Raw genomic sequence first — 21,713 nt, 5'->3', positions numbered from 1 at the left:
GTGGCAACAGCCACTTTAGATATCCGATAAGTGCATTTAAAAATAAAAGTAAAAAGAATAACGAAACCATAACGTATGGTCGCGATATGACCGATGGATTTCCCCAGCATACCCGATGTTAGGCAGTCTAGCATTGTATTGTTTAGAGTTTAAAGTATTACTTCAACTGAAAGTAAATAAATCACCAGGCTCAGATGGACTTGGGAGTACATTTTACAAAACATTTAAAAACAATCTAGCTCCCATCCTGACACAAGTCTACAACACACTCATCAAAGATGGTGAATTAGCACCTTCACAGAAACTAGGAATTATAACCCTAATCCCAAAGCCTAAGACAGACATATTGCAGGTCAGCAATTGGAGGCCTATCACCTTACTGAACACTGACTACAAAATATTAGCCAAAATAATAACCAACAGACTGAGCCCAACACTAAAAACAATAATACACACAAATCAAACCTGTGCTATACCAGGCAGACACACCTTCCAGACAACTAGTTTAATCAGAGACATCATCCAGTACACTCAAGGGAAAAAAATAAATGCAACACTGGTTTCCCTTGACCAAAGCAAAGCTTTTGACAGAGTTAACCATGAACTCTTAACAGCAACCCTAACAGCACATAACTATGGCCCACACTTCCAACGTATGATAAACTGTCTATACAAGAATATAATTAGCAAAATATGCATCAATGGTAACCTGTCTGAAGACATCAACATAATGCAAGGTGTAAGGCAAGGCTGCCCTGTTTCACCAGCTTTATATGTAACACAAATTGAGTTGCTTGCAAAAATGATCAGACAGAACTCAGAAATTAGAGGATTTATAACACCAACAAAGAAATATGAAATAAAATGTGTTCTACATGCTGATGATGTCACTTGCATCATAACCAACAATACTGCCCTTAAAATTCCAGACAACAGAAAAGTATACAACAGAATAACAGGATCTCAGATTAGCATATCAAAAACAAAAATAAAAGTATTAGGAGCTGGTGCAACACAACATCTAGCACCAATCACCATACTAGGAATTCCTTTCAACCACCTAGGCCAACTTGAAAACGAAGAAGAATTAATTAAGAAAATCATCTATATAAAAGAAACCTGGCAATCTGTACTCTTAACTGCCACTGGAAAAGCACAAATCATCAAACAGTTAATGATCCCCTTGATAAAATACTACACAACTCCATTTCCACTCAGCAAACTACAAACTAAAAGACTGGAAGACATCATCTACAGCTTTTTCTGGAACAATAAAAAGGCAAAGGTCAGTAAAGCAAATTGGCTCAAAGAAAGGAACAAGGGGGGGCTGAACATCCCAAGAATAAAAGACATGCTTTCAGTAGAGAAAATTATGCAGGTAATTAAGATTATGCAAACTGCACACCCTTCCCATGAAATGTGCCAGTACTGGCTAGGAGTAAAGTACAAAATGTTCACAGGCCAAACCCACAGTGGTGAAAAGGCAAAAACTTCATCAGAATACTACAGAACCATATCTAGACAAGCAAGAATCATCACCACAAAGAAGAACAAACAGCACCTTCAAGAACTAAAAAAAGAGGACATATTACAGGCAATTAGCAACATTCCAACAGACACACTCCCCCATGAAAAGGAAAAATGGAAACACTGTTACTTCAAGTACACCTACCCATCCAGACACAATTTTAACTGGAAGATGTTACACAACATCTTACCAGTAAATGCAAAACTCCTGAAATGGAGAATACTTCAAAGTGCAAATTGTGCCTTTTGCACCCTACAAGAAACCCAAGAACACCTGTTCTATGAATGCGCAGTGGCAACACAAATATGGGCTAATGTAAGCAGCACCTTCAACATACCCACACTCAGGAAGGAATAAGCACTATACCTGCAAGACCTACCAGGGAAAGGAAGCATGAAAAATCAACTGCTCTACCTACTAATTGAAATTAAATATCACATTTGGAAAATTAGGAATATTGTAACATATCAAAAACAAAAGAAAACAATAGAGGATATTAAAAGAAGTTCAAGAGCATCAATCAAAAACTACCTGAGACTACAGTTAGCAGAACTGGGACCAAATCTTTTCAGGAAAAGATGGAGTTCCCCACCTGCATTATGCTACCTAGCTGAAGGCAGCATCATTCTGAAACTCCCATGATCAATTCCAAGAAAAGTAAACAAAATGGCCACAACAACCTTTTTTTTTTTTTTTTTACTATTATTATTATCATTATTATTTTTTTATCCCCAAATTCTCACTTTTAAAATTAATTATAATTTAATCCTAAACATATCTTTATGTTAGCCTGGCGCCCATGCTCAGGTTTAATCAACCTCTTAGGTTCATTATTTACTTAAAGCCTATGGTACTATACTCTTAAATAATGCCACCAGAGCATATGTTAACCAGGCTAACAAGCACAACAATATCTCTATCACTTTTAGAGAAGTGTTTTCCCCAGGCCTCTGACATACACCTAATAAGCAATGTTAATGCAGAGGTATGGGAATGAAAACAATTATTCAAAATTCCCAAAAGCTAGTTATCATTATCTTATACCAAAATTAAGGATTAAATAATCATTAAATAAATAATTAATTAAATAATTAAAAAATTAATAAAAAATCAAATAAAAACTAAAAATATAAAATTAAATTAAAATAACTTAAAATAAAATTATATAACATAGGCAAAAACATTAACAGTAAGAGAAAACACCAAACAAATTAAAAGACAAAATATCTGTCTAGTCCATTGAGTTGAAGAATCTACTTTTGGGAAACTGTCCCCCAAAACTTGACAGAGTCCCTTAAAAGTAAAATTAAATAGAAAAATCCTATATGATATATAATTATTCAACCCCCCAATCTCCTTCAGGACAGACCACTCACTTCATCTTTCCTGTCTTCTTCTCTCTTAAGGCCATAGCTTCATAAGAGACTGTCAACCCTGCCACAGGAGCAACAGACCTGTTCTTGTAAGAGTTGATTACAACCTGAAAAACAGCAGACAATGTCAGTACTCAAGAAACAAGATGGCAAGCAATTAAGATACAAATGATAGCTAGAGTGGTGGAAAGATACTGAAACCGTTCTAATTATTACTGTAATGAATACAACCTTCTTTGGTTTTGGTGGATGAAAGTCCAATACCACTAACAAGAAGGCACTAATTACATAATTAGTAAAACAAAGATCTGGTATTCAAACAAACTGATTTAATACTTTATTACTGTAAAAGATATAACTTTCTTTGTGACTCCTATCCAAGAAAGGTTGTTAACCTGCAGTACATCAGATTTGGATTTTTTTCTTTATTAATTTTATACATTTTTTGGTATTTTTATTTTACATAGTCCAGAAACCCTGCTCTAGAGGCCAAACATGGAACTTTATCAAGCCACTTCATCCTTCCAATAAGTGAGGCGGTGGCTTCATACCCAGAGATGAACTTCATCTCCCAACCTAAATATCTTCCACAAATATTCAATCCCACATGGAATTCTAACTCGCATCCTGTTGGTTGAAGAGCAGATACGCTAATCACTCGGCCACCCAGACCGTACTTATTTAGTGTATAAAATTCCTTTTTATAGCAGTATATTGTAAGAATTTGTAGGCAGTATGTGCGATATTTCTTGGTCGGAATTCTATACCGCAGTTAAACGTGCAACTGATAGAAATACAAGACTAAAGAAATTAGTCACATCTTGTGGTCATTATCTTTTCTTTTTTTCTTTTACGCATGGTAGTTTAGAAAATTATCCGCCAAGTATTATATCGATAATTATCAGCATAAAGATTATGACATCGCTGTGATATCGGAGCTGGCTTTCTATTTGTTATTTAACTTCTAGAGATCGTTTAACAGGATGTAGAGGTTACGACATTCCCGGTCTATATGAATATTTCCCATGAACCGTGTGAAAATTTGCACGTTTTTCTTACAGAAAGAACAGCTAGATATGTTATCTATGATTATACATAATTGTGTGCTGTAGATCTTTCTCATTAAACTATTGTAAACCTTTTTTTTAATTTCGATTATTATTTCATTTATATGCAAAACAATAAGTAAGGAAAAAACACACATCGAGAGAAAGAGATGGCACGATTTCGTAATATAACTAGAAAATGATTTATTTAAGGCACAATCCAAAACCTGTAAAGTAATAAAATGCATGAATAAGATATTAAAGAAAAGATAAAAATACAAACAACAGATTTAGAAAAATAGGTGACCTATTTTCAAAATCTCTGGGCAGATGAGAACAATGAAATAAAATTTTATAAGACAAAGAATGAGTGAATAGAAAATATCACAATTTTAGAACTGAAGAATACAATAAAGAAGATGAAAAATAGGAAAAGACCAGGAGAAGACAAATATAAATATAGAACTGTACAAACATGCAGGTGAAAAATTTAATAAACAACTTCTGAATTTTTTTTATATAGTTTGTATGTCCGGAAAACCTCCTAACTCTTGGAAAAAAGCACTGGTTATCCCAATCTATAAAACAGGAAATAAAGAAGATTGAAATTTTACAGGTTATAAAATATATGCAGAAATATTAAAAGAGAAGCTACGCAGTGTTGCAGAGGACAAACTACTAGAAGAACAAAATTGTTTCCGAAAAGGCCGATCCTGCATAGATCCATTTTTAATATTATTAATAGAAAGGAGAAAAGAATTTCAAAAAGAAACACCGTGGCCTTTACTGATTATGAAAAAGCCTTTCACAAAATTAGTACAGTAAACAAAAACTGTTTAATTAAAATATTAACCGATTTAAACATACCAAACCAACTTTTACAATCCATTCCAGAAATATATACAGGAAATAAAATAGCAGTTAAATTAGGACACATCACAGAATGGAAAGATATATCAAGAGGAGTACGACAAGGGTGTATCCTCTCACCTCTGCTTTTCAATATATATATATATATATATATATACAGTATATATAATTATAACAATCTGGAAACAGTATAACCCATTTGGTATACAAATAACCCCGAAAATAATGATAACTACTATTTGCAGATGATCAAATAGTATTAGCCAAGTCAAAAGATGATTTACAAAGATCATTAAAATCATTAAACGATATCTCAAACAATATAATATGAAAATATCTAAAGAAAAAACGAAAATAATGACATTCAAAGGAGAAATCCCAATAAGAAGTAAAATAGTGATAGATAATAAAATATTAGAACAATAAATACTTTGAGACCCTTGGGATGTGATTTATCATAAGAAGAAGAAAAAGACATAGACACCAAAATATCAAATTTTGTCAAAGTAAATGGCAAAATAAATAATATCTTTAAGCCATCCCTAGGAAAAAAACACACTAGAATCATACTATATAATGTCTTGTCAAAACCAACTCCACTATAGGGAAGCGAAACATGAACCATAAAAAGGAAAGATGAAAAACTAATTCAAATAGCAGAAATGATGTTTCATAGAAAAACAGCTGAATATACCAAGTGGGATCATAAAACTAATGAAGAAATTTTACAATCCCTGAAAATAAAACCAATTAATTACTACATAAAACAGTATAAACAAAAATACTGGAATATTTAAATCGCATGGACAACAGCAGAGTAAATACAAATTGATATTTGTATTTACTCTATACAAATACAAATACAAATACAGATTCAGTAAATACAAATTGTATTTACTGAATCTAACATACAGAAAATAAATAGATAAAGTGAAAAATACAATATATATATATATATTTTTGTTCCTTAATCTTCTTATTGTTAAATTTGCACTGTTTTTCAAAGGTTCTTCCAAGCTTGTGGAATTGCCATCATGTGGTTTTCGACAATATGACTCTCATCAGATAGTCAATTTTCATTTGGTGAATGTTGGGAATTTATTACTGTAGTAAAATTAAAGGTTGTATATTTATTTCTTTGAAACCAATACATATACTTCTGAGAATTATTACAAGCACAGAATCTTTTGCTATGTTTCCGAAAGCATTTAAAAGTACACATTATGTTTCACGTTTTGGGAATCCAATTTCATTTAAATCAAGAACAGGCCTCTCTATTAACCTCATTAATGTTTTTGATTTTTCTCTTCCTTTGGCGAGTAATATTTGCTATTTGCATGTTGATTCTATCATCCAATTTCTTAGTTTGTCCAGAGATAGTGAACCAATTTCCCACTTCAGCTGATGGTTATATTTTATTAACCAAGAATTCTGTGTTTTAACTCTTTCAGGTAATTCTTTCCAACTATAAGGCGATTTTGTCAATGCATATCTTACAATAATTCCATCAGAAATACAAATTTCTTTAGGAAATAAATTTGAAGTCTTATTTAAAAGAAATTGATCATTTATAGCAACGATAACCGAAAATTCGTATTTTTCACCCGCTGTCGATTTTTCATATTCGTTTTACTTCATTCTTGTTCTTAGATTACTTCATATGGTACCACAAATAAATAGTTATTTATTATTATTATTATTATTATTTCCCTGATTATTAGCTCTAATCTTATATTTTATGATAATGTTACAAAATTCTAAACAATTAGAACTTTTCACAAACTTTCCAAGAATTTTGTGGCTGACTCGTTATTTTTACATTACCAAAAACAAAACAGCAGCTGCAGTGGATGAACGATTACCTTAAGTCCAAAGTCAGTCACTCGACTATGTTTTTTTCTTATAGTACTGTTTATATTCACTATGCCCTACCCTGACTGTTCCTTCAAAAATGAACCTTTTGTGCAGATGACTCAACAACATGTTTCGCATGCTGTTGGATATACTGTTGGTGTGTTTTTATCTTACTTTGTGTGGGGAAAGGTAAAATTTGTATATGTGTTATCTGGAGAGTACAAAAATTTTTTTATGCCAAACTTTAAAGAAGAGTTAAAGTCACGTTTTGGGTTAATTATCTACTATATCTCTGTAAAACAACCCAATTCTAACAGTTCGGATTTTCGATTATGTGAACGAATTGTTTTCAGATAACTCAAACAATGTCAATAGGTAGCATTACACAATTTCTAAAATAATCAATACATGGTTATCAGTTTTCAACACTTTTCCCCCCATTCCTGGCATTAATTTCAGTTGTGAATTTTTTTAAATAATTAAACAGAATTGTATTAAGATACAAAGTTGTGGATTTAAATATCAAGTTCTAATCAGAATAACTGAGTAAAAAATTCACTGTTACTGTTAATGAATAAAATTTTTGTTACTCATTGTTTCTTGGTTGATTACATCAAAATAGCTGGTCATGCAAAAGAGTTTTTAAATCAGATACCATGGTAACCACACTTCCATACATTCGATATTGTGTCAGTCTGGAAATGACACCATGCCTCCCTAAACATTCTGTGCATTCTTTTGTCAGCAAATATACACAAACAGTTTTCGTAAAATGTTCGTAAATGTCCCAAAATAAAAAATCTTTATCGAATTGGATAAAATCTTGAAAGTCTAATTTCACAATTGATGAATTTAAATGATTAGCGATAATTTTCCCCATGATACAAATAGATGGTAATTCAGTTTCCAAAAATAGTAAATGATTATCAATGTCATACATTTTTGGTGAAAATCTCTCAGCTTCTTCACAACTAATAGAAAAAACTTTACTTCCATCAGCTCCTGTATCACAAGTATTAGTTCTCCATCTTGGCATCTTAGAATATAACACTCACCAAGGTCCATTTCGTAGTCAACTTGTCTTTGCAAGTAGCCAAGGTTATCTGACCACTATCTGCGTAACTTTCCCCAAGTGGTCCTGAATAAATACATCACAATGTATGTGTCTTTAAAAATAATAATCAGTTTCCATCCTTTTAGAGCTAAGTGAAGAGTTTTGTCTCGTGCTATTTTCCTGAAGAAAGAAAATTTCAATGACTTTTGTGGCTCACCCATTATTTTACTTTACTTTCCTGGATGAAAAACACCACAACACAATATGATAGCAGCATGGGATAAACGAATTACCGTAACTGCAAAGACACTTGACTCGTTTGTTTTTCCTTATAGTAGTGTTTGTCTGACCCTTAACCCTGACTGTTCCTTCCAAAATGAAACTTTCACACAGATGATTCACGGACATGTTTCTACATGCTGTTGTATATGATGTTGATGTGAGATTATCTTACTTTGAGACATCATAGGGCAAATCTTATCTCTGTGGCTCGAAGGGTATTCTATATTATTTGTCCTTATTATGTTAAGTATTGTATCCTCAAAAAGTGTTTTTGATGTTAGACCATGTGACTATTTCTCTCACTCATATGTCCGAAATTGCTGGGATGGGAAAAAATAGCATTAGGTGGTGGAAGGGAAAAGTTTGTCAAGAGGGTGACAGAGGTCTTTCCTTCAATGCTCCCCACACCCTAACCCTATCATCCCCCTTATTCTCCACACTCTCCTCCAGAAGATGTCTGCTTAGCCTAGTGGAGATGAGCAAGCTCATCATTTGCAGATATCTTTTAGTGATGTCACCTCCAACTGATACTGATAACTTTGGAGGAAAAAAAATAAAAAAATGCGATTTTTTATTTTTTTATCTTTACCGTTCCTTATCTTGTCTTGATCTTGATTTTGTCACTAGTGACTACTTTACTACTGCGATGCAAGAGGGCTTTTGATTTTTTGTGCTTTTTTCAGCTATTACATAACTTGCTTTAGTGTGCTCTTCGCTCTCTTCCTTTTAAACATACCCTGCTGGCATTCTCAATCAATTTGGAGATGATTCACTTTGTTCGACCACCTTCAAACCGCCCTTGACGATGACGAAATTGGCCGTATACTTTGTCTCATAGTGTAGTATTATATTGTATTCTTTTGATACCGACACTGCCTCACGACAAATTAAACACACTGGCGTATCATCGATCAGCACAAAAAGTACAAATTGGTCCACTTTTCATTAAAAACCCAACAAGAATCACTTGATTTAAGCTTTTTACTCATAGACATTATAGTGATGGAAGGTGAACCCAAAAATTGATCCAAAGTGGTCGTTCACCGGATATTATCCACTGAATACGTCTCACACTAATAAAAAAAGTCACACAATATAAAACTACAATAGGTTATGGCTGACACAACGAAGTTGCGTGCGCTCATACATGAATATCACACGTTCAAAGTCAGGCAGTCAGTTGCGTTCACAACTGACTGCCTGACTTTGGACGAGATCCTCTTGTATTTATTTGAAAATAATGAAGTATCGAGAACCTTCGAGGTATATGTGGAAGACACTAGACACCGCACTTGAACGAACTACTGCTTCAGCCATCTACCTGTGATGTTAGTACTAGTACTTAAGTACTGCTTGGTACTGGTAAATGAATGAAGAAGCATGTCTACTTAATATTTATTTTTATAGGATTTTATGTAATATGGGAGTATTGAGACAGCCTTCCCATGGCCCAGTTTTTGATGAATACAAAAAATAAAAAGTTCCATGCTGGCTCGATCGTCGCCCAGAATAACAAGGTTCGCGTTGCTTGTTTAGGTGGAGGGCAAGCTACGAAAAATATGTTACAGTCCCCTTATCAACACTTCCTCAAGATATGTTCCCTGAATATAGAAGAGCTATCTAAATCCAAAGCCAAAGTCATCGGAAAAACAGCCAAAGGTAAAACAATTGGCTTCTTGGCTCTCCAGGAGACCAAGAAGCCAATTGTTTTATCTTTGCCATCTCGAGCTTGGCCTGGCAACCTACATCCGGCCTGCTCTCATGGATTCCACCCAAAATGTTCCTGAAACAGAATACTCCATAGGTATTAAAGTTCAAAATACCACCATCTACAATATCTACAAACCGCCATCACAATCCTGGCCCGATCAGATGTACCGGCCTCCACCTCACCCAGCTATCTATGTTGCTGACTTCAATTATCGTCACACCATGTTCCGACGAAACATGATGTGTGTTAAATAAAATTAATTGTTTGTCTAATTCTCGGAATTCAGTAAAAAATATGAACATATCTTCATACCAGGGAAATACAACGAATAATCATTTATATATATATATATATATATATATATATATATATATATATATATATATATATATATATATATATATATATATACAGGGTGTTCGGGATAAATTTGACATATTTATAATTAATTATATTTTTCCGTAAGTTACATGTATTAACACACACTTCTCTTCATTTAAAAGTTTGGACCCTTCTTCATTCATATACAAGATGTCAGAAAGGATGGATAGCTGGAACCCACCTGAATCATGGAAGAGAATAACTTGTATCATGATGATTCGTGCCCGCCATCAAAATAAGGATATTACGACTGCTGCCCAATGCTCCCTGAATACAGTAAAAACAATCAGGCATGAACTAGAGACTTGCAATGGTGACTACGAGGATGTAGCAAGAAGAAAGATCCCTAGCAGACGATCTGATTGCGTTCGTACAGCAGAATTCCTCGCAAATCTGCAGGAACAGGTGTTGAAGAACGCTGGCATTGGAATTCGGGCTTTGTTCGTGGAGTTGCTAACTGTAGTCAAGCCCTGGATAACAAGGGTAGCCAATGGTAGGCCGTATGTATGGCAGCAGGATTCAGCCCCTTGCCACACCTCTGGGAAAAGTCAAAAATGGTTGTCTGAAAATTTCTACGACTTCACCAGTCCAAATGTTTGGCCTCCAAACTCCCCAGACCTTAACCCCATGGATTATTTTGTATGGGGCGCAGTTGAAAAAGACACCAATCGCACTTCCAGTAATACAAAAGCCCAGTTAATGGATAAAATTGAAACAGTTTTTGCGGCCCTTCCCAGGGAGACTGTAGCATCAGCTTGTTCGAGGTTCCGAAGCAGAATTGAAGCTGTGATCGATGCTAATGGTGGTTATTTTGAGTAAATCTTGTTGATAGTATTGTAATTAACTCTGCCTGTAATGTTTTTTTGTCAATTCATTAAATTTAATAGATACAAAGAAGATTTTCTTTTTCCTTACGAAACTGTCAAATTTATCCCGAACACCCTGTATATATCCTACGTGCGGCCAAGCGCTGCAAGTAGGAAGACTTGGTTTCGAGTTTAGTCGGCGACTAGAGGAAATTTTTCTAAGCCTTTTTTCGACCGGTTCCCGAGGTAGTCGATTTCTGGCACGGGCAAGCTGGTTTTTCTCCCGGAAACTCGGGTTTTTAGTACCGTAAACTCAAGAAAATCGACCGTAGAACCCACATTATTTCAGACATTAAATATATTGTGTTAGGGTCAGGGACCACGAGATGGCGGCACATTTGAGCCATCTCTCTTCACTGTGTACTGCTTAATTTGTGATAGCCTTGGGCCATTTATCTCTGATTGGTACCAGTGGAGATTGAACTGCCCACTCAGTCTCCAAAAGTTAGATAGGGCTAAATGGCCTGGCATACTCACGTATACGAGAATAAAAAGGCGTTACCTGATTTTAAATTATATATATATATATATATATATATATATATATATATTATTTCCAATTTTAAAAAATAGATTTCCTAAATCTTAATTATAAAGTACAAAACAAAAGTTCTGTGATATTGCTACACCTAATACTCAATTTGGAAATTAAAAAACAAAAAAAAAACAAGATTAAAAATTATCCTTACGTTTAAACTTGATATTCTACACGCATATAGTAAATTCTCATGAAGATAAAATTATATCTTTTTGCAAGCACTTACCAGATGGCTCCCTTCCAAAGAATTATCAGTTATTTTAATCTTAATGGATAAGAAATTAGTATATATAGGAGAGAAACCGAGTAGCCTGTACCTTGATTCAGTAGGTGAACCAAATCAGGTAATATTTACTTCGCTTTGGTAGCTCTGTAAATTACAATACTAACTTCATTCTGTATGTAAGAATTATGGAAATTTTCTTTAGAATATATACGGTATTTTCAGTGAATTTTTAAATTAGTTTAATAAATGAAATAAATTAATTAAATTATTGAATTATTTTAAAATTTAAATTATTTAGTAAGTAAGAAAGGCTTTCTTTGGATTCTTGTCAAAATTATCATTGGTAAGAAGTTGAAATAAGGAAATAATACTTATGAACAATGAATAATATGACAAAAATAATATACATTTCTCCATGCAAAAATGGAATTGATTAGTAAAAACGCGACTTATTCACAAGAAGAGAATGAGACGATGATTTAAGAATATCTTGGAATATTTTGTCCTTCTGGGATGAACTCCTACAAGTGTTTCGGTTATACCTAGAATAGTGTGGACAACAGCTAAATTTTAAAATCCCGTTTTTAGCACTATAAACACTTAGATAAGAAATGCATCTGAACTCGCCATTTATTAGGTATGGATTCATGTTGTTTTATCCTATTCCGGGCAGTCTGACAATACAACTAGTACTCTTCACATCCATTTATGTCAGTAAAATAAGGAAAGAATTGTGCAGTTTTCCTTAACATCATCACGTTATATCCAGAGTAACTGGCTATACAGTGATGATAATAAGTATGTCCAGAGTAACTGGTCAACAGGCAAAATGCTGACCATTTCCTTTGCATGCGCTGAACACTTCCAATAAGATTTGTCATATCGGAGGGCCCCTGTTTACAGGAATGCTGAGAAGGATATGAAAATGGTTTGATCTCAATAGATATGTCTCAATAAGTACCAGATCTCAATTCCACTGGCCATCTTTCTCATGTTAGAGGAGCAAGAATACAATTCCAGTGCATCGAGAATGTTCTAAAAGCCCAGAGTAATTCAACATGCTGTGCAAGAAGCAGGGGGGGGGATTCAATCCATTATCGAGCATTAATCATTCTTCCTTTTCGTATAAGATATATTAAAAATGGGTGCTTTATGATAACAGATTATTTTTCGAATTTATTCAAATTACTTTTGAAAAACAGTCAATCAGTATCCTCTATGAATTCAATGGCTTTTCTTATGTATTGACACAATTTTATGCTTTTATTTAATATATTTCAAGAACGATTTACTTCGGTAATTTTAGAACAATCGAAGCGAAATATTATCCCTTATTCTTGATTTTTCTGTTTATACCTTGTGAGAAGACATTGATAATTTTAAATCTCTCGACAACAACTCAGAAAATAATTTGAGGTAATGGCTAGATAGTGGAAGTCATGGAAGTGGTTCTGAAATGAAACTAAAAAGTGGACAACGTTTATGTATCTAGGCTAATGGGCTGACTGAGACTTGAACTCTATAGATTCAACAAACTCTTGACCATTTATCAAGACGAATTGAACAAATTACACAATGCATTTATATAATCCTTAGGAAAAAATGTTTCAACTTTCGTAAACAGTCTGCACAGTTCCTAGCATTCTTTGTTTTCAAAGAACAACACAATCTGAGAATTTTTTTAATTTAAGTTTAACGAATAATGCTTCCACCAAGTCCTTTCCCACAGTCTTCATCTGTTAACATTTTCTTAATGCAGCACTTACCCACGAAAGGTTTGTTTTTAAACCTATAATATATTTGTACCGTGGGGAGATCGCTGATCTTCTATCGAAAGTCAGCGACCATCTTGGCGAACAAACTGCGCTCTTGTGTGAATCGGAGCAGTTCTGCGCTGCTCTTTCCTGTCCACGTCTTGATGTTGTCAAACCACGATATTCTTTTTCTTCCTCTAGTTCCTTTCCCTTCATTTATTCCTAACAAAATAGTTTGTAGAAGTTGATGTTTGCTGTTTCTCATGATGTGGCCAAAATATAATGTTTTTCGTTTCTTGATTATTTGTACAAGATTTTTAGCGTTGCCAATGGATTTTGAGACATCTTCATTAGTAATTTTTTCTGTCCATGATATCTTTAGCATTCTTCTGTATTGCCACATCTCAAAGGCTTCAATTTTCTTGATGGTTGTTGCCTTCAATGTTCATGTCTCAACTCCATAGAACAGAATAGACAGCCTGTAGCATTTCAGCATTCGGCATCTGACTTCCATGTTTAGGTCTTTATTGCAGATAATGTTCTCATTTTCATGAAGGACTGCCGTGCAACTTCAATCCTTTTCTTTATATCTATTTCAGGATCGAAACTTTCATTAAGTCAGCAACTAAGATATTTATATCTTAAAACTTGATCGATATTTTTCTCATTGAGTGTCAGTTTCATTGATGCGCCTGGATGTTTGCTGATGAACATGTATTTTGTCTTGTTGATGTTTATATTTATTTCCATTCTTTGGCCTTCAATGTATGCTCTGTCAATGAGTTTTTGGAGATCCATAATGTTATCTATAATTAGCACGGTGTCATATACATATCGTAGGTTAACAATCTTTCCATTTATTGTGATTCCCTCTGGACATTCTTCCAATGCCTTTAAGATTACCTCCGCGTATACGTTGAACAAGAGTGGTGAGAGCACGCATCCTTGTCTCACTCCTCTTTTGATGTTAATATCACTGGTGGTAATGTTGTCTAATTGAATGGTAGCTGACTGATTCCAATACAGATTTCTTATTAGTTTTATGTTTTGTTCATCTAGCCCTACTTTTTGAAGGACTTCTATTAAGTCAGTGTGTCTGACTTTGTCGAATGCTTTTTCAAAATCTATGAAACACATAAAGACAGATTTCTGTTTTTCTATTCATTTTTTATCAATATTTGGGCACAGAAAAGGGCCTCTCTAATAAAACAAAACATGCTATCTATAAGTTCTAAAATAATTATCATAAATACTTAAATATTGATAACAATTTTATTTGTTTTTTATTTGTTTTTTCAGCCATGAAGTTTCTCATCTTAGTTTGTCTTCTCGGTTTTTCGGCGGCATCCATCCTCCCGGGTAAGACAAGAATACAATTACTCAAATCTGCTTTGCATTTAAATTAATTGACAGTTTTTAACATAAATTGATAAATAATTTTCCTCCCTGTAGAGATCCCGTCCACCTTCGATGAAGATTACCATGCAACTAAACGGGAAGTATTTCACTGGGATCTTTGGGACAAAATTTTAGAGTGAGTATCAATAAATGATCAACAAGAAAAATTTATAACTGATCTATTCATTGTAGTTTAGTGTCGAAAGGAAATCCAGTTACTTTACTCGACTTATGTCAGATTTATGGGCCTCCGAAATAGAAACTTCATATTAATGGGCTTAGGCCATCGAAGATTAGGCGTAAGCATGGGCCTAATCGTCGATGAGTACATGAAGAGCAGTACTATGCATCTGAGCGACATCACTGTATCGTTGAAGATTGTATAATTGCCTTTTCGCATGAATCAAGTTTTCAGCTGAACAGTATAGACAACAGGTGGAGTGTTAGGTCAGATGATGGTCAGAGGAATTATTCCGATGTCATGGTGCAAATGAATGCAGGAGGTGGCAGCAGTTTGGTATTGAGGGACGTATTTTTCTGGAAGTCCTCTGAGACCGTACTATGACTAGTACAAAATACCTAGTCATTGTGTGGCTGATGGTATATCCCTGAGTGATGATTGTCTCCCCAGTAAGCAAAAAAACATGTTCCAGCAAGATAATGCGCCGTGCTACGTTGCCGAGAATATCTTTCGAGAGTGGTTCGCTGAACACATCATTGACGTCTAGGTTTTACCTTGCCAGCTAGATTTCAATCCCACAGAATATCTCTAGAATCACATGACAGAGAGGGAGAGAGCCGGTGTTTCATTCCTACATCCCAAATACTCAAGATATACAGGAAATGAGCTTGACGACAGGGTATAGCATTTCTATTGCAAAGCTCAGATATCTTACAGTTAATACCGGGTAGAGTAGCGGCAGGTCTCTCAACAAGAGGAGAGCGCATGAAGTATTACAATGGTGATAATATCCTCACCTGACGTGACATGTGCGCAAGCCTTACTACTAGATAACGATATAATCAATTCAATAGCTAATTTTTTTTTAAATTAACAAACCTACGTAACTCGCATGAATTTCTTTGAACTTCAGCACTATTTAAAAATTATAAAATTCCTTCATTATTTGATGTGATAATGTTTTGTATTCATGTTTAGAGATCTCAAAAAGAAGATAGATGGTTGGAAACATGAGGTGTTCATAGGTCTAGAGACGATCATAAACAAACTTGATGAAGATCGACAAGATCTTATTATGAGCCTACTGGAAAAAGTAAGCAGGAAATATTGAAAACAGTAATTACAAGAATAATTCGCTTGCGCAAGTGTTGTATTAGTTTATTCCCATCTAAAATTTCACATATTTTCCTAATTCGATTCAATTAAAGCTTTCAATTATTCAACGAATTTTGATTAAATGATGGCATCTCTCTCTCTCTCTCTCTCTCTCTCTCTCTCTCTCTCTCTCTCTCTCTTGTCAATTCTTTTTCTACTTAGAGAAAAATGGCGATATTAATTATGACCATTACTGCTTTGTTTCATAACTTATGAACGTATACAGGCAAATACATTTTGTCTATGCGCTAATTTTTTTAAACTGCGAACAAAAGATTTTTCCCCTCCCGGTTCAAAGAATGTTTGTTGCTTAAGATGGACTCAAAGGCAACAGAAATCATTCCATGACTGAACTATATTATACATCACACCTCAGCTATTCATCTATTAGTCGTCTAATAACACCAACAGCAGCTGATAAATACCAATTCAAAACATGTAACCCAACCTTCGAAAATAAAACCATCCCCTCCCCCTCCTTCATTCTGTCTATTTACATTCTCTGGAACCGCCCTTCTATAATGTCATAGTAGTATAATGTTATTAATTTAAAGATATTATACTACTTAAAATCTGACTGATTGTCAGTTCTCAGTTCATGTCTGACCAATGCTCGTAGAACCCCACCTAGCGAATAAATCAATTCGGTTATCATAATATATTTTAAAATTAACTACCAAAAACATTTAGTTGTCTGAAAAGGATTTGGCAATTATATTCAGTTGATAAATTTTATAATCTAAAATAAATAAAATAACCTAAAATAAAATAAAAAATTGTCCGATAAGCATACTCTTGAAATATTTTACTGCTAGAAAGGCTCATTATTTATCGAATGATCACAGCATGAAATATTTTTATTCAGTGATCATTCGATAAGTTTTTAAATTATAAAAATATATACATAACATTTACAGAGTTAGTGTCAGTGCAACGCAATAACTGAATTCGCAGACAGGTCAATGCAGAATGCAAAACCAGACAGAAATAAGTCACTAAAACTTCGATATCTAATTAAAATATGGAAAATAAATACAATGCAAAAATTACATAAACCAAACATTCAATTGAAAAAGATACGTCAAAGTTAATTGGATATAACTTAATTTGTTGTTTGTTTTATTCGTGTATAGCTTGAAACACCCCTCGAGTGGCTTAGTCTTATCCCTGGTGGATTTGATGAAAAAATCCGCAATCTTTTGGATGCTGTCCTTAATAAAGTAAAAGATACAAAAAACAAATTGGTAATTAAACTGCGAGAACGTAAGTTATAGTTACTGGAGTTCCTGTTTACTATTTCAATAGAAAAACATTTTTTTAACCTGAAATAATATATTATAATGTGTACGTATATAAGAATATATTAATTTATATATATATATATATATGTGTGTGTGTGTGTGTGTGTGTGTGTGTGTGTGTGTGTGTGTGTGTGTGTGTGTGTGTGTGTGTGTGTGTGTGTACATATATATATATATATATATATATATAAGAATATCTTTATAAGAATATATATTACAGAGAAAAAAAGGATTTTCCTTTCGGATATACAATAGAAAGAAAGCAAACGATACAGGAGTGGTAGAGAGGATTTGTCTTTTTAGTAAATTAACATTACAGTTAAGCATTCCTCTTAGTTATCTTTCAGTTGAAGTGCATCGCTGTCGGCAATCCAGAACAGGGTATCAGTTCGATTCTACTCCTCTATGAATTTCATGACAGTTCTTGTTTCTTTGTACTAATCAAGTTCAAAAGAAACCCTGCTTTGTATTTTCCAACCTAGGCTACACATGAGAGTTTGTGCCGATTCGGTGATGGATGAGTGCTGGGTATTTCTTGTGTGCTTAAGGTAGAATCTGTAGATGCCGGCCTCAGCGCAGATGAAAAGGAAATTGCATATTCTGTGTCTGTGTACAGAAGAGAATTGCATAATTCTCTTCTGTATGGGCTAAATTCCAGTAGGCTTCTTAGCTGGGTCTGCAGTTAGAGGTGCTAGAGACAGTATTCAGTGCATGGGTGAATATCGCTTTATTTGCAGGAAGGTTAGATATGTGTGTTCCAAGGTACCCGAAACTTCACAGAATAGACACATCCGATTCTCTAAGTTTAAATATGTAGAGCTTAGTAGGAGTTGGAAAGATGTTATGCCTTAGCCTCCTCAGCATATATCGGAATCTGGTTTTGCACACTTCGATTTATATGCAAGATTCCACTGAAAACTGCAGATGACGGCCTTAGCGCAGATGAAGTGGAAATTACATATTCTTGGTCTGTTCTCTTCTATATGGACTAAATTCCAGTAGGTTTCTTGTCTGGGTGTGTAGTTACAGGAGATATGTGCAGCTTTGTAAATGAGAGGGATAAGGATGAATATACAAAGGGCAAATCTGGAGGAACTGACATGAGGAAGTGGTGTATTTTCTTGTAGTTGGAAGGAAGAATTGCAAGGGAGGCTTCAGATAATAGACGATGAAAGGTGGTCTGCTCACAGTTTTTCGAAGGAATACGATTCTCTGAGATGTAGCGATCTCTGGGAAGGCTTCGGTAATAGCAGCTTGAATCTGTTGATATTGCTTTTCAGATTTGGGGTTTTTCGGTGGTAGGCATGTGACTGTTTTCACTTTAGGGTTTAGTTCAGGAGTTCCCCTTATGATTCTTATTCCTGCCCAGTTCCATGTAGGGAAAAGAAAGAAATAGCCGGTTATGAGACTTGTTATGTTTCTGTTCGAAATCGGTGGTCCTGTGAGTACAGCTGACTCATATATAGATTGATTGTTTTATTATTTTAAAAATAATAAATTTATGTACAGGATTAACCAGTTTGGTTCACTGTGGTCAGGCAGAGAGGTTATATGTTCATTGTTTGTTGAGATATATTACATAGGAATAACAGCTGTTATAAGATAATTACACTTTTCTTGCCATTAACATTATTTTGACATTATACTATATCTTATAATAAAATAACATTTCCTATAAGACAGTATTACATATTTACATGAAAATAACAACCGATCATTATTCACATTGTTAAGCACGAAAATCTCTTTCTTCTTTGTTTCTATGTTGGGAAGTGGACTGGTATGCAGTAACTGTTCTCATCCAGGAGTTAATTCCGTGAATTCTTGGTGGAAAATGTCTAAGGTGTTGTTCTGCCTGTGGCGATGAAGCTCATATAGAACACGACTTCTCACTTTAACCTGATATAGCTTAAGATAGGTTAAATTTGTCATCACTTGCGTCCTATGGCTGTTAATTGCGTGTGTTATTTTGGCTGCTTTCCCGTTTTGTGGAATAAAAAAATCCTAGTTGCCGAGAATAAAATTCTCACAACTCCGTATGAACCCGGTTAACTCGTCTTCAGTTTAAAAGTCCTAAAAAGTTCTTCAGGTCCTAGACGAGATTCTAATCCAGGTCTTTCCTACCAATAGACATTTCGTTCATACCACCTGAGCTGACCTATCTTACTAACTCACAGACTACTGTTCCTTCTATTATAAGTTTCTGTATTCATTTATTGCCGAAAGAGACTCTAAATCTACAATATTAGACTATAAAACACTGTAATAAAACTTGAATTACTTCGAGACGTTTCTTTTTCCTATGTATGTTCAATTCAAGTTCACCATGAAAAATTAATAAAATCGATTGGCCAAAATCTAAAGATCTATTTCTAGTAAAATATTTATATGATACATATTCAAGATGTCCTGTAAATATGTGTAGGTAGTTTTGTGATCTCTGGCATAACTTGGGGGAAAAAAAGCATTTTCAAATGAAAATCCATATGTCGGTTTTCCTCTTTTTGATTCTATTCTGGAAGTGATATGAAAGCTTATTTGCAGGTAAATAGTGGAACAGAACATAATGATTCACTTCCCAACATCGGAATCTTTAACATCTTAATGTATAGCAAAATTAAGATGTAATTACAGAGAATTCCAGCCTTTCTTCGAAAGTAGATAAAAGGCATTTCATAAATGCTATCCACAAGATGAAATTAAATGAGATACGCTCGTAATGTAGAAGAATATATATCTTGAGAGTGATTTATTAGGAATATGAAGTACTGAATTTTAGATCACTTCTAGCCAGTGGATTTGCCAGTTATTTAACGGAAATGCAAGAAATGAAATCCTGGTTGATAACCAATAAGGTTTACAAAGTCATGATATCACCAGCAGAGTGTGGTCCCGAACACACCTCTAGAGTGTGTATCCAAGTGGATTGATCTCCTCGGAATAGTCAGGATATCAACATCACTCCCCTATGCCAAACTAAAGGTTCTAGTCACTTTCATTCCACATTTTTCTGTTTTAAAGTGAAAGTAATGTGACATTGCTACATTTTCAAATATAACATAAACTGACTTGGTGATAAGCTTTCGTTGTCAGTTAAATAAACTCGAAAAAAATAAAAAATAAACATAAGAAATATGCTATATATATAAGATATTGCGTATGAGATCTAAGCCCAAATATAGATATTTCTAATTTAAGTCAGTACTAGATTATTATAATTATTAATTTCTTTTAGTGCAGATATTATTTGAAAGGTTGTTATTATTTCTTTATACAGTTCTCGAAAAAATCAAGGGGAAACCTGATGTTGATGATACCGAGTTGCTGCAAGCAATGGTTGAGTTGGTTAAACAACACAGGGAACAACGCGATATAAAGGAATTCTGGGAAAAAGTGAAAGGTTTTTTCGAAATGATCAAACTGCAAATATTAGAAAGATTTGCTATATTTGGAAAATGGGCTCTGGACAAGAAGGAAGAAATCCTTGCCCATCTGAAAAAGACAAAAGATGTCGTAAAGGCTCTTGCAGAAGTGGTAAGAATTTATTACCACATCAAATAGTTATAGAATAAAATAGAGAGAGAGAGACAAAAGAAATAAAAAAGCAAAAAATGCCAGTTCATTTTAATGTAGTTGATTTCTCTATTTCAAATATTTTTAAAAATGATTTTACTTTTATGATTTATTTATCAAGTGTGAATTCTTCTTTGTCTAGTTCCTTAACCACGCCAAAGAAGTCGGTGCTGATGTTGCCCGTCAGGCTCTAGAATTTTTCGAGAAGTATAAAGAAAGCCACCTTGGAGACCTCTGGGAACAAATTAAGAAGGTCGTTAACGATGTAATAGAGAAAGAAAACTAAAGACAGTTTCTTGTTTTGTAATACTAGAATACAATAAATAGCATATATTAAAACAAGCCTTCGTTAATTTGTTTGTTTTTTATTTCATTTAATTTTACTTTAATGATGAAAAATAGGAAAACACCAGGTGAAGATAATATAAAAATGCAGGTGAAAAATTTAATGAACAACTTCTGAAATATTTTTATATGGTTTGGATGTCTGGAAAAACTCCTAACTCTTGAAAAAAGCACGAGTTATCCCAATCTATAAAAAATAAATAAAGACGATTGCAATAACTATTAGGGGAATTAGTCTGCTGAATACAGGATATAAAATATATGCAGGAATATTAAA

The 21,713-nt window shown here is 34.0% G+C and overlaps 1 protein-coding gene across 1 annotated transcript; it reads left to right on the top strand.

Moving 5' to 3' along the window:
• The first annotated feature begins 11,829 nt into the window (after window positions 1–11,829).
• LOC150096179 (uncharacterized) lies at window positions 11,830–21,433 on the top strand. The gene is made up of 7 exons (XM_090409203.1): window positions 11,830–11,847; window positions 14,783–14,842; window positions 14,936–15,017; window positions 16,041–16,155; window positions 17,351–17,480; window positions 20,796–21,052; window positions 21,234–21,433. The coding sequence occupies exons 2-7, from the start codon at window positions 14,785–14,787 to the stop codon at window positions 21,375–21,377; spliced, it is 786 nt and encodes a 261-aa protein (XP_090265329.1). The 5' UTR covers window positions 11,830–11,847; window positions 14,783–14,784; the 3' UTR covers window positions 21,378–21,433.
• The last annotated feature ends 280 nt before the right edge of the window (window positions 21,434–21,713 follow it).

Source organism: Typopeltis vanoorti, chromosome 19 (assembly GCF_054136105.1).
Source record: "Typopeltis vanoorti isolate ZY-2024b chromosome 19, IOZ_Tvanoo_1.0, whole genome shotgun sequence".
Lineage (NCBI taxonomy): Eukaryota > Metazoa > Arthropoda > Arachnida > Uropygi > Thelyphonidae > Typopeltis > Typopeltis vanoorti.
This window is presented reverse-complemented; position numbering and strand designations above follow the sequence as displayed.

Coding starts and splice junctions, on each gene's coding strand:
- LOC150096179 (XM_090409203.1), top strand. CDS start 14,785: ATGAAGTTTCTCATCTTAGTTTGTCTTCTCGGTTTTTCGGCGGCATCC. Junction 14,843..14,935: donor GGCGGCATCCATCCTCCCGG/GTAAGACAAGAA, acceptor TCCTCCCTGTAG/AGATCCCGTCCACCTTCGAT. Junction 15,018..16,040: donor CTTTGGGACAAAATTTTAGA/GTGAGTATCAAT, acceptor ATTCATGTTTAG/AGATCTCAAAAAGAAGATAG.